Source organism: Carcharodon carcharias, chromosome 19 (assembly GCF_017639515.1).
Source record: "Carcharodon carcharias isolate sCarCar2 chromosome 19, sCarCar2.pri, whole genome shotgun sequence".
Taxonomy (NCBI): Eukaryota; Metazoa; Chordata; class Chondrichthyes; order Lamniformes; family Lamnidae; genus Carcharodon; species Carcharodon carcharias.
In genome coordinates, this window is record NC_054485.1 from 95,480,202 (window position 1) to 95,498,330 (window position 18,129).

The 18,129-nt window shown below is 42.0% G+C and overlaps 2 protein-coding genes across 4 annotated transcripts in view; one reads left to right on the top strand and one right to left on the bottom strand.

Moving 5' to 3' along the window:
• Nucleotides 1-4,495, top strand: part of LOC121291659 (hepatocyte cell adhesion molecule-like) — a 65,545-nt gene extending 61,050 nt beyond the window's left edge. The window contains exon 10 of the mRNA XM_041213148.1: nt 4,419-4,495. Within this exon, the coding sequence (XP_041069082.1) occupies nt 4,419-4,424 (6 nt within the window). The 3' untranslated portion in view covers nt 4,425-4,495. The remainder of the gene's footprint in view (nt 1-4,418) is intronic.
• Nucleotides 1-18,129, bottom strand: part of LOC121291660 (HEPACAM family member 2-like) — a 62,923-nt gene that overhangs the window by 12,105 nt on the left and 32,689 nt on the right. The window contains exons 2-6 of one of the 3 annotated variants that reach the window (XR_005946047.1): nt 17,779-18,084; nt 15,665-15,922; nt 11,018-11,119; nt 9,641-9,719; nt 8,809-8,918 (exon numbers count right to left, since the gene is read on the bottom strand). Coding sequence is in view for 2 of the 3 variants with exons in the window: in XM_041213150.1 (XP_041069084.1) it covers nt 8,912-8,918; nt 9,641-9,719; nt 11,018-11,119; nt 15,665-15,922; nt 17,779-18,084 (752 nt within the window). In the remaining variant the exon portion in view is untranslated. Of the gene's footprint in view, nt 1-8,514; nt 8,919-9,640; nt 9,720-11,017; nt 11,120-15,664; nt 15,923-17,778; nt 18,085-18,129 lie in introns of those variants that run through there. The other 2 variants (XM_041213150.1, XM_041213151.1) reach the window with 2 other exon arrangements.

An 18,129-nucleotide genomic window follows, 5' to 3' on the forward strand; every position in this document is an offset into this window, starting at 1 on the left:
GAGCGAGTGTCTATGGTGAAAAGGAAACTGGGCATTTGGGAGCGACCCTCCCTCTCCATCGTGGGTAAGAACCTGGTCATCAGGTGTGAGGCACTCTCGCAGTTGCTGTACGTGGCACAGGTCTGGCCCATTCCACACTCCTGCGTGGTGGCGATCACTCGAGCCATCTTCCGCTTTATCTGGAGGTTGAAAATGGATCGTGTCCGCAGGGATGCGATGTACAAGCCTCAAGATAAAGGAGGAAAAAACGTGCCCAATATCGCCCTCATACTGATGGCCACCTTTGTGTGTGGCTGCATCAAGCGGTGCGTAGACCCTCAGTATGCAAATACCAACTGTCACTATGTGCTGAGTTTCTACCTGTCCCCGGTATTGCGAAGGATGGGTCTGGCCACGCTGCCGCGGAACGCTACAAGTAGTTGGACCGTGCTGTACCACCTGTCCCTCGTGGAAAAATTTATGCAGAGAAACACCTTTGACCACAAGTCCATCAGGCAGTGGTCGGCATGTAACGTCCTAGAGGCCCTGAGGGAAAAGGAGAGGGTGGATCCTGTGGGATGGTTTCCCTGAGCAGACTGACAAAGTCATTTGGCAGAATGCCTCATCGCCAGAACTTTCCAACAAGCACCAAGACGTAGCTTGGCTGTTGGTGAGAAAGGCCCTCCCAGTAAGATCCTTCCTACATGCCAGGAGTCTCACCCCCTCTGCACGTTGCCCTCGAAGTGGCTGTGGTGGGGAAGAGACCGTTGCTCACCTCCTTGTAGATTGTGTCTTTGCGAAGAAGGTCTGGAGAGAGATGCAGTAGTTTCTGTCGAGGTTCATCCCGAGCAGCTCTGTGACACAGGACTCTGTGCTCTACGGGCTGTTCCCAGGGACACACACCGAGACAAACATCAACTGCAGCTGGAGGATCATCAACTCAGTGTAAGACGCTCTTTGGTCTGCCCGAAACTTGTTGGTTTCCCAGCGCAAAGAGTTGTCCCCGACCGAGTATTGCAGACTGGCACATTCCAAGGTCCAGGACTATGTGCTGAGGGACACAGTTAAGCTTGGGGCAGCCGCCACAAAGGCGCATGGGGAAGGGTCGCTGCCTAAGACCTTTCTGCCACAGTGCACTGAGGGACTGGGAACCGTAAAGAGCCCCTCAGTCTGTACAGATTAAAATGTATGTCTGCCAATGATTGTAATATTCATTGTTTGTACTGATACACCTTGTGATTCATGTTGTAAAAGTTGAACCTGAATGTATTTTTGTAATGGTGATTTTGAAATGGTTCGAAATGTTTTTGAAGATTTAAGAATAAAGTATATTTTTGCAAAAAAAAAAACATTATTACCTGGCACATGACTGTAGTGTAGCAATAAAATGTGGCACACATTCATAACAATGTGTTTCTATTTCTTTCCAAATTGTAGGCGTGAGAGAGTCCGCTGTGGAGTCTCACGTAGGTTCGAAGCTATAGAATCTCACAGAACCCCATCAGTCTACTCTCAATCATCAGCAAAGTAATCGAAGGGCTTATCAACAGTGCTATCAAGTAGTACTTACTCAGCAATAGCCTGTTCACTGATGCCCAGTTTGGGTTCTGCCAGGGCAACTTAGCTCCTGAGCTTGTTACAGCCTTGGTTCAAACATGAACAAAAGAGCTGAACTCACAAGGTGAGGTGAGAGTGGCTGCCCTTAGTATCAAGGCATCATTTGACCGAGTGTGGCATCAAAGAGCCCAAGAAAAACTGGAGTCAAAAGAATCGGGGGAAAACTCTCCACTGGTTGGAGTCATACCTAGCGCAAAGGAAGATGGTCGTGGTTGTTGGAGGCCAGTCATCTCAGCTCCAGGACATCACTGCAGAAGTTCTTCAGGGTAGTGTCCTCGCCCAACCATCTTCAGCTGCTTCATCAATGACTTTCCTTCCATCATGACGTCAGAAGTGGGGTTGTTCATTGATGATTGTATAATGTTGAGCACCATTTGTGATTCCTCAGATACAGAAGTAGTTCATGTCCATTTGCAGCAAGACTGAACAACATTCAGGCTTGGTCTGATAAGTGGTAGGTAATACTCATGCCACACAAGTATCAGGCAATGACAATCTCCAACAAGACATAATCTAAACATCTCCTCTTGACAATCAATGGCATTATCATTACTGAATCCCTCACTATCAACATCCTGTGGATTAGCATTGACCAGAAACTGAACTGGACTAGCAGCTACAAGAGCAAGGCAGAGGCTGGGAATCCTGCAGCGAGTAACTCAATTCCTCACTCCGCAAAGCCTGTCCACCATCTACAAGTCACAAGTCAGGAGTGTGATGGAATACTCTCCATTTTCCTGGATAAGCTCCAACAACACTCACTAAACTCAACACCATCAAGGACAAAGCTGCCCATTTGATTGGCATCCCATCCACCACCGACACACTAGTGCAGTAGTGTGTATCATCTACAAGATGCACTGCAGCAACTCACCAAGGCTCCTTCGAAAGCACCTTCCAAACCCACGACCTCTACCACCCAGAAGGACAAGGGCAGCAGATGCATGGGAACCTGCAAATTCCCTTCCAACTCACACACCATCCTGTCTTGGAACTATATCGCTGTTCCTTCTCTGTTGATGGTACAAATTCCTGGAACTCCCTCCCTAAGATCACTATGGGTGTACCTACACCACATGGACTGCAGTGGTTCAAAAAGTCGACTCACCATCACCACCTTCTCAAGGGCAATTCAGAATGGGCAATAAGTATGGCCTGAGCCAGTGATGCCCATATCCAATGAATAAATGAAAAGAAGCATATCTAGATGGGAGATGGTCAGAATTTGGCTTCGCTTGGAGTCTTTGTAAGGTGATTAAAGGTTTTGTTCGGCCAAATGTGAAAGACAATGGGTGAGATTTACTGGCCCTACCCACCACTGGGATCATCCGGCCCTGCCAAAAGTCAACAGATTTTTGGCTGGGCCGCTGAATCCACCACGACGGCGCTGGAAAATCTTGGCCTATGGGGCTGACTTTCAATTTGCCACCCGGATGTAAAATTACGGTTGCAGATTGGCTGCTTCTTGTAGAACCTCATTGGCTGGATTTTATTCTCCCCCATAACTTGGTTTAAAGGCTGGGGTAATATCCAGCGGGGCTGGCTCTGCGCCACTTACCCGCCCACACCCAACCTGTCTGAAATTTTAGAGGGGAATTTTTGTGTGGGGAAGGCGTTGGATGGCCCAGGCACCTTCAGGCTTATTGAACTACTTATGTGGCCAATTAGTGGATGTGGTTGGAGACAAAGAATATGATGAAACAAAAAAAGGAGAGTTTATGATGCATGTCAGGTGAACTCTTCAAGTTAATTCTTCATGTCAAATACAATCGCTTCCCGAGTGTAGTTGGTGATAGTTAAACTAAATTCGTAGGGGATAGGCACCAGCACATAAGAAATAAAAAGAGGAATGAGGTGCGTAAAGTTAGAACACTAGGCAAGTTCTGGAGAAGGGAATAGCTCCATATTGGTTATGAGTGGATTAAGGGGAAATAGTAAGAGATTAGGTGAGTTCAGAATATGGGAGAAAGTAATAAAGTCTAAATTAGGATTGCTGTGCATGTACGTAAATGCACAGCCTGTGGTTAATAAGATTGGTGAGCTATAGTCACAGATTGCCATGTGGAAATATGATGTTATGACTATAACAGAGACCTGGCTCAAAGAAAGGCAGGCCTGGGGATTAAATATTCCTGGATATGAGCTGTTCAGAAAAGATAGAAAAGGAAGAGGGGTGACAATATTAAGATAACCTAATGAGATCTTACATCCAATAAAAAGAGCTTGTAAAAACAAAAAACTGCGGATGCTGGGAATCCAAAACAAAAACAGAATTACCTGGAAAAACTCAGCAGGTCTGGCAGCATCAGTGGAGAAGATAAGAGTTGACATTTCGAGTCCTCATGACCCTTCAACAGAACTGAAGGGTCATGAGGTCTCGAAATGTCAACTCTTTTCTTCTCCACTGATGCTGCCAGACCTGCTGAGTTTTTCCAGGTAAAAAAGAGCTTGTATTTTGCTGACAAATGGCAGGACATCACCACATAAACCATTTCTTTAATGGTTAAATTAAAAAGCCAAAATACAGCAGATTCTGGAGGTCTGAATTGAAAAACAAAAAAAAATGCTGGAAATACTCAGCAGGTCAGGCTGAGTTAAGGTTTCAGGTAGAGATGAGTTTTCATCAGAACTTTAGAAAGATAGAAATGTAGGAATTTTTAAGCCAGCGAAAACTGAGAAGGGGCAGGAAGAACAAAAAGGAAGGTCTGTGATTGGGTGAAGGGAAGGAGAGATTAAATACCAAAAGGTTTCATGATGCAACAGCCAAAGAGAGTGTTACCATTCAGAAACAAATATAATACTTAATATATATTATTTTATAGCAATGAAATGGCAAAGGCATGAATGGCTACATAGCAACCATCTGAGTGCAACATGAAGGGATAAAGAAAGAGACAAGACCAACCCAGCGAAACAAAACAGAACATGATGATCTAAAGGTGTTGAAGTCAATGTTGAGTCAAGATGCTGGAGAGTGCCAAGTTGAAAGATGAGGTGCTATTCCTCAAATTACCACATAAAACTGCTGTAAATGATGCAAACAAAGCCCTCGGATTTATAAGGAGAAATCTAACCAAATGTAACATAAGTCAGGGCTTTGGTACCGTATCAAACTGGAGTATGCAGCAACAGTCTGGGACCCCTACCAAACCCACCTTGGAAACAAACTGGAAATAGTTTGACGTAACGGTTTTGTCTTCAGTGGCTGTGCTAGGATATCCAGTGTTATGTCTATGATGAACTCTCTGGAGAGGCCTACATGACAACGAAGGCAGCTGTGTTGGCTTACACTGTTCTACAAAGCAGTTCACCATGAAGTTGCTATTGATATTCCACCATGTATAAAACAAGTAATTCACTGGAAGAGTAAAAACACCAACACCAGCCTCTCCAATGTTACACACAATCATATCTGAACAGCTTCATTTCAAATACCATAAAAGACTGGAATAACTTCCCCAGGAAAATAACTAATCAAATCACTTCACAGGTATGTAAAGCATACCTCGACATGGAAAGGGGGAAACAAGAACAGATGGTATGGTGGAAGCATGCAGCACAGATGTCAAACCACCTTTGGATAATGTGCTGCACAGCAATCCTCAAATATTATTCTGAGATTCTGAGAACTAGTGTGAACAGAATGTGGAAAGAGTCAGAATTAGAAGTTGAAAAGATGGAAGATTAATGAAGATAGAGAAATTTATTGGTTTAAAAACCACACACACACTTGTGTCCTTTCTGTTTCCTGGCTCTAACTCTCTTTAGTCTTCTCTCTGCTCTCATTTACAATGAGGAAATAGCAATTATAGTCTCCACTTAAAGCTCTCACAATTTACACATTCAAATATATTTTACTTCTATCCTCACTAAGTTACATCTATGTTCTCACCAATGGTCATTGGCCTGAACTGCTAACCTGATGAAAGTGTCCAAGATTTTCCTGCTTTTAATTTCAGACTCCCAGCATTTTGCTACATTTGACATGTTACACACTGCAGGTTAGTTATACAACATCATTTGTGGACCAGTGTGCACTACTATGATGAGTGGCCACAGTGGCTTGGCAACAAGTCACAACACCAAAAATAATAACCCACAATGACCACTTCATGTGGAACGCTTGTGGCAGAATCTGCCTCTCATGGAGTGGTCTGTTCAGCCAGCAGCAAAAGTGTCCCACTATCCCATCTCCAATTGATCTGCTGCATGCCCATCATCTTACACTGATGGAAGGATGCCAATGATGACAAATGCGTTAGAGAAGATGCAGAAAAGATTCATGCGAATGGTTCCAGGGCTGAGGAACTTCAGTTACATGGATAGATTAAAGAAGCTGGGGCTGTTAAACAAAGTGAGATGAGTCCTACAATTCTGTGCAATGGGATCATCACCTGACTGAAATTCACATTTCATGCCATTCTCTGCATGCATCTGAGAGGGTTTACATTGGTTCCAGATCCTCAGTAGACTATGGTAGAAGGCTTTAGATAGTGCCTTTCTGCCGTTGAGGCTTTGTGGCAGTTGCCTCAAGCTTTAGCGCATCCCTCAAGATGTAATCCAGGATCTTGCAATGTGCCAGTCGCAACACTCAGTCACAGGGAGCTCTTTGTACTGGAAGCGTATCCAGTTTTGCGAAGACCAAAGTATGTCTATCCTCAGGTTGATGGTCCTCCAGCAGCAGCTGATGTTGATATCAATTGGAGTCCATAGGAACTGCTTTTAGACCCCTGACTCCTACATTACAGAGCTGTTTGAGATGAACCTAAAACCACTGCATCTCTTCCCAGACAGGCATGGTAAAGGAACATTGAGGAAATGGGCAATGGTCTCTGATCCACTACAACTGCACGGAAGGCAGCATACTGAGGCAATCAAACTCCTGGCTGTACCTCAACTCTAGTTAACGCACCTTTGTACCATATTCTTTGATAATCTCAGAAAAATCTGTTAGTCTCAGTCTTGGAACTATTAATCTATTTGGTCGATTCAGTTCATTTATTTCTTTCATTTGTTGCATCGGGAGGTGCCTTAAAAACTATTTGTCTCATGTAGAGTATTCCTGCATCACTGACAATCTAACATTCCATTTTCACTGTCTATAAATAAATTGCTCTATTCATAGTTTATTGCATGGGATGGTAGAGCAAGGGAAAACTCATGATGCTGATCTTCATTTGAGTTGTTACGATCCTTGGTCAGAGAGCCTACTCCCTCCACCCCCCCCCCCCCCCCCAGTTGTTGGTAGGATCCGGTTAGGGACGAGATTCTGCGAACTCCTGACTCGTGGCAGTACCAGCTATATATGGCTCTGAGGGCTGCTTCTGCTGTTGAATCCTCTTCAGAAGAGAACCAGTGAAGTTCTGCTACTCCACAGCTTGCCCAAACTTCTGAGCTCTAACTGCCTGAAGTCTGCAACAGCAGCCCTTCTCTTGCTCGGAGTCTTTCATTCTCATCCCACACACCCAGTCACATGGGCTTTCCTGCGCCCCAACTTGTGGCTGCACCAAGCTACCACAAACTCCAGAGTCACCTTCCAAACCCGAATTCTGCCTCAGCCACAAACACACACCACCACTCAGCCATGTTAGGGCTAATTCTCAGGCCCAACTGCACGGGCTACCAAATGGCTCCCAGGGCTTCACTAGTCCCCGACTCAGCTCCTCAGAGTTAATAGTAGCATTTTGGCTGCCTGCTGCTTCTTGGATCTTTTGCGCTTCTCTCAAAGTCTGCTAACTGGCAGAACTTTTCATGCTGTTTAACTTAACTGGGATCTGCTCCTGTCCTCTGTCTCTCTGACCCTTGTAGGCTGACTCCCCAAAACTAACTGCTTCCGAAACCTGGCCACTGAACCGGTGACCTATCACAACATTCCCACCCAATTTAATAAGTGTATCATTATATGGTGGGGTTAAGTTAACGAGGAGTGGATTTGCTATGAACCCTGTCAAATGCTTCATTTCCAAACAGCTTACCAAAGAGGAATGAGCACAGCAGTTGACAACAACAATTTACCTATAGACAGTGAAAATGGAATGTCAGACAGACACAGTCAGTCATGCAGGAGGACCCAACATGAGGCAGGTAGTCGAGTCCAAATATCCCATTCTGTCTCGACCAAATATCTGGAGTAACACACAGGGAGCCTGGAATATTTTTAAATACACTATCTTCCCACTCTGCCAGGTTTATGTTTGCATCGGCTGGGACAAATTTCTTACCCGTGCAATACCTTGGAGTTGAAGATTGAATTCCAGAATGAATTCAAAGTTGTTTTTTGTTAACTTTAAGCATAGGAGCCAGATGATAGCTTCATTTGATCTGTCAGGCTGGGGAAATTTATTAAAGATGTTTTGGACATCCAGCATATATACCTGTCTGTTTCTACATTTTTGTTTAGGCTTTCAATGCCCGTTGTAAAAAAAGCACAGCATTGCGGGGTACGGTTAGTGAGTTAGCGCCTCTATGAAGTGATAAATGTCTTTAATGCAACTAGGGCGTTTCTGTGCCAAGGGGCTCCAATCTATGTTTATTAAACCACAGGTGAATATAAAAGATGGTGCAATAGCCTGGGGGAAAATAAATCAAAAATGTGAATTAAACAATTCGTTATCCGATGGTTAGTTTGCTGCTGCAGAATTAACGTGTGTGTATTTCCATTTCTGCACAGTTGGACTTTTTGGAAGGCAGTATACTAATGTATTGTTGGCACTCACGATAAACTGGAGTGTTGAGGGGAAAGAAAATTGAAATTAGCAGAAAACCAAAAAGAATGCTGGAGCGCTATTGTTTGCGATTAATTTTTAAAAGCAGCTGCAGACGAAAGATGTTTCCAATAAGTTACCTGTGGCCAAGTAGTTTTTGCAATTTGTAAATGGAGTATGGGAGGTTTATTTAAAATAAATTCAAACATCCTAATTATAGGAAAGATAAAAGTTTTAATTTACCAATGTCATATACAAATAAATATACAAATATAATATATACTATAAACACAATATCTCTGCTCTTATCTAGCTAAAGATGGAAGCTAAAAAAAAGTCTACACAAATAGAGAAGACGACATTAAGTGACACAATCACATAATAAACAGGTTAGTGAGGTTGAAAACGTAGCTGCTGAAAATCAAAAACAGCCTTAAAAAAAGATTTTGATCCATGTTCTGCACTCATTGAGAATGAGGGAAAATTGTATTGGAAGTTCATAGTTCACCTGTATTCAAAGTCAAATACAAAATGGCTCCTCAATGGCAGTCATACTCCCAGGTTTAAGGCATTCAATGGAACAGTGCTCCTGGATTTAAAGGATGGGACATTCAACTCCTACAGAAAAGAATGAGAAAAGGGAATCAAAATGTTTGCAAACAGCTGAAAAAAAGTTTGATTATTTTTTTCTGACAAAAATTAAAAACAATTTAACACTTGGATGATGTATATTTGATTTTTCTCCTCACATTGTGCTTCACAAGTTTTTTTCAGACAAGAAAAAGCTTATGGCCAAGTTTTTCTTTTTGTGAACCATGTTATCACCTTGTCGAATATGTAGTTGATCAGAAACACTAAATATATGGTATTTAATACGCTTTAAATTATCTCTATACGTGCAGCACTCAGTATTTCCCCGATTTCCTAAAGCTTAGGCTCTTTTCAAAAAATCATTTATTGCAATTTGATAAAGACAAATTGGTTATAAATTTTCAACTTTCTAGTGTTAAACCTTTGAATATTTAACCCTCTCTGTTTGAGAGAGATGGTTTTATTTCATTTCCCTTTTAGATATTGAACAGAATTTATGAGAAATAATCCCTTTCATTTGTCTATCTCTAAGAACAAACACATCGTGACATGCATGTATTTTGCTCAGTACAGCAGGTCCTGGAGCAGTTCGCATTCTTCCACTAATTACTCTCAAACAGCAAAATGAAACAGAATTCCAATTTCTTACTACAATATGCAAAAACTAAAGGGATATTTATTTACAGAGAGGTTCAGAGCAAAACAGCTGCATATCTAACTTGCCACTTATATTTGATCACAATACTTACATAAAATTAAAGTTCATGATCTTGTGCACTGGAATATACTGCTGGAGATCCAGTTGTCCTTTTTTTTTGTATTTTCTACCTGTTGATGTGAACATACAATGAATTACATTGCTGCAAAAAAAATGAACTGACAAAACTTTTCATTCATTAGATTAGAATATGAGTCTGCAGTTCTACCCCCCCCCCCCCCACCCCACACCATCAATACATTTTCTCCATCAAATTTTACCATGCAGCATGCCAAAGTTGAACAGCTCATGTGAAACTCTCTTGTCCGTATTACTATTCTGCTTATTTTACTGCCACCACGAAATAAAGGAATGTTACATTCGAGTGCCCCTTCCAAACATTAGACAGTGTCCTGTAGTCCCAGGTCCGTTTTATAAATCGGCAAACAGGCTGAGCCAGTCAAAAGAAGGTGAGTGTAGGAAGGAGAAAAAGCAAGGCAGATCAACCAGTCGAAAAAAAATATAAACAAAAACTGACTTTACAATCTAAAGTCAATGCTGCAATCAACAAGACAAAGGCAGGTCCCAGGAACAGCTAAACACCAAGCAGGGAACTTTACAGTTAACTAGCTTCAGAGAAGTTACTGTTAAGAAAAGTGTATTTAGCCTAATAACAGGGAGAGTGCAAATGCTTTATTTTTTCTGTTATAAGGAGCATTTGAAAATAGTTTAGAATTCTCTGGCCTACACTTCCTTCGGAAGGTAAGCCAGCCCATTGGTTTATAATTGACTTCATCGCTCATAAGTGTTCATCATTTGGTCTTTCATAAGTTTGGAGAAAGAGATGTGGGTGGCATGTGTAAAATTAAATACATACTTCATTCAATAAATGGATTTCATTGTTATCACTCCCAGGTCACACTATAATGTGACGAGATATTGTCCAGTAGAGGTAGACTCCTGATCATAAGGAGTGTGGAGTCTACTTACACATGAGCCAGATGGCACTGAATCAAAATGAGAATATACACTGCGGACCTTAAACGCTCATCCAGCCAACCCATACCCAAGCATATTATATCAGAGTTCCAATGTGTCAAACTGCCAGGTTACTAATTTAACAAAACTCCAAAGACATATGTTAGAAGGAAGAACTTTGCCAGGATTTCCCATTTCAGCAGCCCTGACACAAACCAGGCAATAATATCAGTATATTCCACACTCTCAGCTCATAATGTTTCTCTAATCAGTAAAAATTAGTGGATAATTAGTTATGTGCTAGCTGCTAGAGGTACAGAATTCCCAACGTGGACTCCTGGTGGGCTCAAGGAGTGAGTGAAGTGAAAAATCCCAGTCACAATTCCTTCCCACACCACCTGGTACCCATTACAACACCTTTGAAGCAACCTGTAACTGCATTAATACTTACAGACCATCAAGAAAAATATCACCACTGCCAGTAGCAGCAGCAGCACCACCACAACAGGAATTACAATCATTTGTACACTGGCTGCTGGCTCACACTCTTGACCTGCAATGGATATAATAGAAGTACATGAGCTGCAGTCCTAATGAGCACATTAGTTGAAAGGCTCACTTTTATATATTCAAGACAGTTACAATAAATAAGTGATATAATTTATATTCTTTGATTCAAGTTACAACACACAAACCATTAGAAAAATTAACCACCCTCATTAGGGGCAGCTCTATTACGTCACAACCACTAGAAATCTTTGGTTCCCAACTTGTACTGTCTGCTCCATCCCCAGTATATTTGTTATGAAGATCCTGTGGTTTAAAAACAATCTCACCAGCAGAATACATGTTGTCCTTGTAAAACAGCACATCATCTGATGCACTGTGAGCAACATTGTGACAGATCCACTTTAAAGAATACATTTTGACTCCTGGTGACCATAATGTAATTTCGGAAACTACAGCTGCTTATACAAAACAGAATCAGTCAGAATTGCAGCTAACTAAGAGAGCTTCGTTCACTGGGAGCATGCGTTATACATCTGGACACCATTTTCTGTCCACGAATTAGAATTTAGTCACGGGCAACAGGCCCTTGAATTTGCCGTTGGTTCTTTGTGAGCCAAGCTCTGATACTCTGGGGCTGAAAAGGAAAACCTGTGTCATGGTTGTAGGGCATTCCATTGTCTACTGACTTAATACAGCGAGGGTTGGCAGGGGGTGGTGGGGGAGATGAAATGAAAAACACTGCTTTTCCACAAAGGAGACTGTGGAGTGAATAATATAATTCATACAATCCAGGCACTACTGATCAGATTGTCTAAGGTGCTCAATTTACATTCATGTAGGAATATTAGAGAATTAAATAATTGAAGTAACCATAATAGAAAGGTTAATAGTTATAATCTATACATTTCTAGGGTAATATTGTCCAAAGCTCACAGCACCAAAATATACACTTTTAATCTGGTGCCAAAGCAGAAAAGTTAATTCTGAAGCAACTGAACTTTCTTGAACCATTGATTGCATCATAGCCTTCCAGAGCTTTGATCGGTGCCTGTGGCAGAGCCAGGATTCTGTGCCATACAGCAAGCTGGTGAGGATAAAGGTGATGTAGAGTTTGATTTAATTTTCAGCTTAATGCCATTCTGCTTCCAGACATGATCCTGGAGCCAGCTGTAGGCAGAACTTGCTTTCTGGATGCGTCCACTTATATTTTCAAAATAATCATCCCTAAAGAGCTCACTAAGGTGTGAGAATTTTTCTACAACCTCGAGACTAATGCCATCTGGTGCTTCATAAGAGTGTGCTTGGGGTTTCCACCAGACACCTGAGGCCCAGCATGAAAACGCGACTGCAGGACAAAAAAAAAAATCACATAGTGAGGTCCTGCATTACACTGATCTCAACAGCATGGAGACCACCCGCTGCAGAAAATTCAGCTTCGATGGATCTGCTATGTCTCCCACATGGGTGTCTATGGAATCCCCAAGCAATACAAGGAACCCAAGGAATACAAGCATTATAGGACTGACAATTTGTGTATTTAATCTCCTGCCCCATCTGAAATCTTCCTTCCATTGTTAAAATTCTGTCCTTAGAGGCTATATAGACCCCCAAATAGTGGAAGGGAGTTAGAAGAACAAATATGTAGACAGATTTCTGGGTGCAAAAAAATTAGGGTAGTAATCATTGGGGACGTCAGTTACCCTAAAATCAATTGAGATACGAGCAATGTGAAGGGCACAGGGGGTGCAAAATTCTTGAACTGCAGTCAAGAGAAATTTTTTAGCCAGCAAATAACAAGCCCATCGAGGGGGAGCGCAATTCTAGATTTAGTCTTAGGAAATGAAACTGTGCAAGTAGATGAAGTATTCGGGGTGGGGGGGGCGGTGGGGGGGGACCATTTTGGTGGTGGTGACCATAATAGAGTTTGATTTAGCATCATTATGGAAAAGGACAAGGATAGAACAGGAGTTAAAAGTTCTTAAATTGACAGAAGACAAATTTTACAAAACTGAGAGGTGAGCTGGAGAGAGCAGACTGGATACAGCTTTTAGATAGAAGAACTGTGTCAAATCAATGGGAGGCAAGGGTGAGATTCTTTGGGCACAGTGTAGACATGTCCCCACAAAGAAAAAAGGTTGGTACTGCCAAATCTGTGCCCCCTGGTTATCCAGAAGTATACAGGCCAAGATATAGCAGAAACTGAAAACTTATGACAGTCACAAAAGACTTCATACTGTAGAAAGCTTAGAGGAGTATAGAAATTACAGGGGTGAAATTAAAATGGAAATCAGAAAAGCAGGAGAGAATACAAAAAAATATTGGCAGGTAAAATTGAAGAAAACACTAAGATGTTTCACTCGTACGTTAAGAGCAACAGAATAACTAAGCAAAAGGTAGGGCCTATCAGAGATGTACATGGTAACTTGTGGGTGGATGCAGAAGATGTGGGTAGTGTTCTCAATGAGCTCTTTGTCTCTGTCTTCACTAAGGAGAGGGGTGATGCAGACATTCTACTTAAAAGGAAGGGGAGCACGAAATATTAGATACAATAAGCATAGTGAGAGGGGAAGTATCAGAGGGGCTGGCATCCTTGAAGGTGGATAAATCACCAGGGCCGGATGGATTGTATACCAGGCTTTTGAAGCCATGGGGAAGGAATAACGGATGCTCCGAGGATAATTTTCCAATCCTCACTAGAATCAGGCAAGGTCCCAGAGGATTGGAAGTCTACGAACATTGTACCAATATTTAAAAAAAGGTGCAAGGGATAAGCCAGAAAATTGGAGGCCGGTCATTGGTGGGCAAGTTATTGGAAATATTTCTGAGACACGGAATAAGCTGTCACTTAGAAAGGCACAGATTGATCAAAGCATGGTTTTGTGAGGGGAAGATCATTCTTACTAAATTAATAGAATTCTTTGAGGAAGTAAGGAGGATTGATGACAGCATTGCAGTGGATGTTGTCCATTTCAGTAAGGCATTTGACAAGGTCCTACCAAGCAGACCAGATAGGAAAGTAAGATCTCAGGAGAGACAGGGGAAGGTAGCAGGTTGGATCCAAAATTAGCTCAGTGGCAGGAAACAAAGGGTAATGGTTGATGGATATTTTTGCGAATGGAAAACGGTTTCCAGTGGTGTTCCACAGAGGCCAGTATTGGGGCCCTTGCTGTTTGTTGTATATATTCGTGATTCAGACTTACATGTAGGAGGCATGATTGGGAAATTTGTAGATGACACAACAATTGGCCATGTAGTTGATAGTGAAGAGCATAGCTGTCAACTCCAGAATGTATCAATGGTTTGGTTGAGTGGGCAGAGAAATGGCAACTGGAACTCAACCTGGAAAAGTGAGAGGTAATGCATTTGGGGAGCGCAAACAAAGCAAAGGCATACTCATTAAATGGGAAGTTATTGAGGAGAGTTGAGGGAGTGCATGTCAACAGGTCCTTGAAGGTGGCAGGACAGGTGGGCATGGTGGTTAAGAAAGCATATAGAATGCTTTCCTTTATTGCATGAGGTATTGAATACAAAAGCAGGTGTGTAATAATGGAAGTGTGGAAAATACTAGTTAGGCCACAGCTAGAATTGTGTACTTGGCTCTGGTCGCCACATCACAGGAAGGACATAATTGCTGTGGATTGAGTGCAGAGGAGACTTACAAAAACGTTGCCAGAACTTCAAAATGGCAGCTGTGAATGATTGGATAGGCTACTCTTCATGACTGATGAAGAGTCATACGAACTCAAAAGGTTAACTCTGTCTTCCTCTCCACAGATGCCGTCAGACCTGCTGAGCTTTTCCAGCAATTTTTATTCTTGTTTTTATTTCAGATTTTCAGAATCCGCAATATTTTGCTTTGATTTTATGGATACACAAGAGTTGTTTTCCTTTGAACAGGAGGCTAAGGGGTGACCAAATTGAGGCGTACAACATTATGAAGGGCCTAGATAGGGTAGACTGGAAAGACTCATTTTCCCTAGCTGAGGGGTGAATTACCGGGGGCACAGATTTAAGGTGATTGGTAGAAGGATTAGAGGGGAACACCCAGAGGGTGGTGAGCATCTGGAATTCACTGCCTATGTTGGTGATTGAAGCTAAAACGCTCAACTCATTTGATCGGTATACAAAATGCTGTAACCTGCAGGGCTTCAGACCAGGAACTGGAAAGTGGGCTTATAATGAGCGGCTAGTTTTCCTTTTTCACTTTTTTAACTGGTGCAGACGCAATAGGCTGAATTGCCTCTTTCTGCACCATAACTTTTCTATGGTTTCAAGTCCTCTCCATTCCGCCCAACAATCTATCAGGGCTCCTCTGATCAGAAGGGTGTGCGACACTGCAGCAATACTCCATTTCCTGCATTGGGAGCCTGTTTACTCTGAAGAAAACTGCGAGATTTTTTTATTCTGGTGCTGGGTGTGTGCAACAGGACACTACCAAACTGTGATTTTCGATCCTACTCCTTTCACTTGGCGTGGAAAGATACAAGATTCTTACATTAACACATCTTTGGCAAGGCAGAGTTCATTGCACATCAGTGGAATATTGATTTCAACTATTAAATGGAATTGACTGACTGGCTTGACTCACCATTCACAGAAAGAGTGTGTGAACTCTTGCTAACAGGGTTTTCCACGTTGCAAGTGTAGTTTCCATAGGCTGATTTATTGGCTTCAGAAATAATCAATGTGCTGTTGTTTTGCACCAACTGATAATGTTGGCCATTCACTATCATTTCACCATCCTTCCACCACTGAATGGAACTCGCGTTCCCCAAAGAAACTTGACAAGTCAGTTCAATGGTGGTATTCACACAGGAATCATTGATCAAAGGTTCAGATAGTGGCTCTGCAGGAGACAATGAATGAACAGCTAAATAGGACTGTGCATAAGGACATCACTGCTTCACATTAAGTTAGTGTAGTTAACTAAAAAGACCTCTGCGCTTCACACATACCTCACTACATCAATCTGGAACTGAACTTCCAATGCCATAACCCTATCACAAAAACTGTCAGCATTGTCCAGGTGCTGTGCGATGGCACTGCTGCCGATTCCCACTATCACTCCACTTCTTTAAAACACAAAATCCTGCACATGCTGGACACCTGATACAAAATGCTCAAAATCCTCAATTAATCAGGCAGCATTTGTGGAGAGAGAAATAGTTAACATTTTCCACATTCCAAAAGGTCATCAGCCTGAAATATTTTTCTGCTTCTTTCTTCACAGAAGCAGCTCAACTTGCTGAGCTTGTCCAGTATTTTATGCTTTGGTCAACAGGTGGACTGTACATGGTCACTTTAGGATTATCTTTCTTTTCTGTGTAAATGACATTGTCATCACTACACTGGAGCAGCTTGGCTCTGGGAGCAACAAGCTCCGAGTGGGTCTTCTGCATTTCCTCCGAGATGTTTGCTGTACCTATATTCCCCAATGCATGTAGAGTGAACCATTCAATTGCTTCTTTAAAAAGGAGAGGGATAAACCTAGCAACTACAGGTCAGGCAGCCTAATGGCAGTGGTGGGAAAGCTTTTAGAAACAATAATCCAGGACAAAATTGTTTGGCGCTTGAAAAATAATTGAAAGTAAGCACAGATTGGTTCAAAAGGTAAAGGTTGAGTTGACTATTCAGTTCATTGATGTAGTAATAGAGGTGGATATGTGCAGTATGGCTGCGTTCTTTTCATTCTTGAGATCTGATCAAGTTAGGTACTGCAATGGAAGCAATTAAGTGCAGACCTGAGAAGTGGTTGAGTGTATTATTAAAATGATCACTTAAGTTTTCATATCTTTGCTCCATCTGTGGTTCTGTTCTACAGGAATCCATGTGAGCTTTTAGCCTGGGGTCATAGGGCCTTGAGGCCTCAGTATTTTAAATGAATCTCTGCTCATATTATTGCCGAGATCATCCTGTGCCTCACCAGTGATTATTTAAGAAGTTTCAAAACGTAAGGAATTTCAAAATGTTTGGTGGCATCTGAAATGTTGACTGAATGGGATCACATGAGAGCGGGGAAGTTACAACAGGCAGAATACTGTGTGAACAAAAGTTCTCAAAAGTCCACATATAGATGTTAAAGCTCTGGGGAAGGATTCACGAACTGAGCTTATTCAGTTGTCAGAGGCTGTGGACTTCCAAAAAAAATGTAGAAGTACCAGTTGTGCCCCATCCTCCTCAGTTGCCTCCCAGGTTTCCAGCTGCCTGTCAGCACTGAGCAACCAAGAGAAAAAAAAATAATGCTTTAGAAAAGGCAATGCGAGCAGTCCAAAAAAATTATCATGTCAAATACAAATACTTGGGGGGCAATTTGGCAGTTGTGGACTGAACTGAAGGTTTTATTCCATACCCACCTCCTGATCCTGCCAGCCTCTCTCTGCCTCATCCTCACACCAACCTTATCCCCTCCATGCTACTCTCCCCTCATCTTCCATCCTATCTCTCCTCTTCCCACTTTAACCTCAATACTTTCTTCATCTATTCCCCCTATTCCACAGGATAAGAGACATATTGCAGCAATGGACAGGGTCTGAAGGGCTACAATCCATTTTTTCGCCTTTTATTTTTGTCTTTCTTTACAGATAAGGAATCTAGTTTTGTCTTCAACAAAAGCAACAACTACAAATCCTGTCTCGTGTTTCTTAAGTTTGGTAGTCAATAATTCACAAGCTGCATCACTTTCAAATTTATGGAATTACTTACCAATGAGTTTCAAAACTCTACTTCCTCTCAGTTTTCCATCTACAGTGATTTTATAAACTCCTTGGTCTCTAGATGTTGCATTAATTATCCTCAGAGAGCCAGTGGACACATTAAAACGTAAACGCAATTTGAACTGTTCATTTGGCTCCAGTTTAGAGTAATTAGGAACATAATCCAAGATAGTTAGAAGCCTTCTATCACTGCCAGTGAACTCCCATACAACATCACTTTTGCTCAGATCAGCTCCAATTTTAGGATCCAGTAAAGGTGATGAACCATCGACACCAAACACTTCTTCCTGCCCAACTGATCAACAAAAAAATGTAAGTTAAACTCTGGCAATGAAACAGT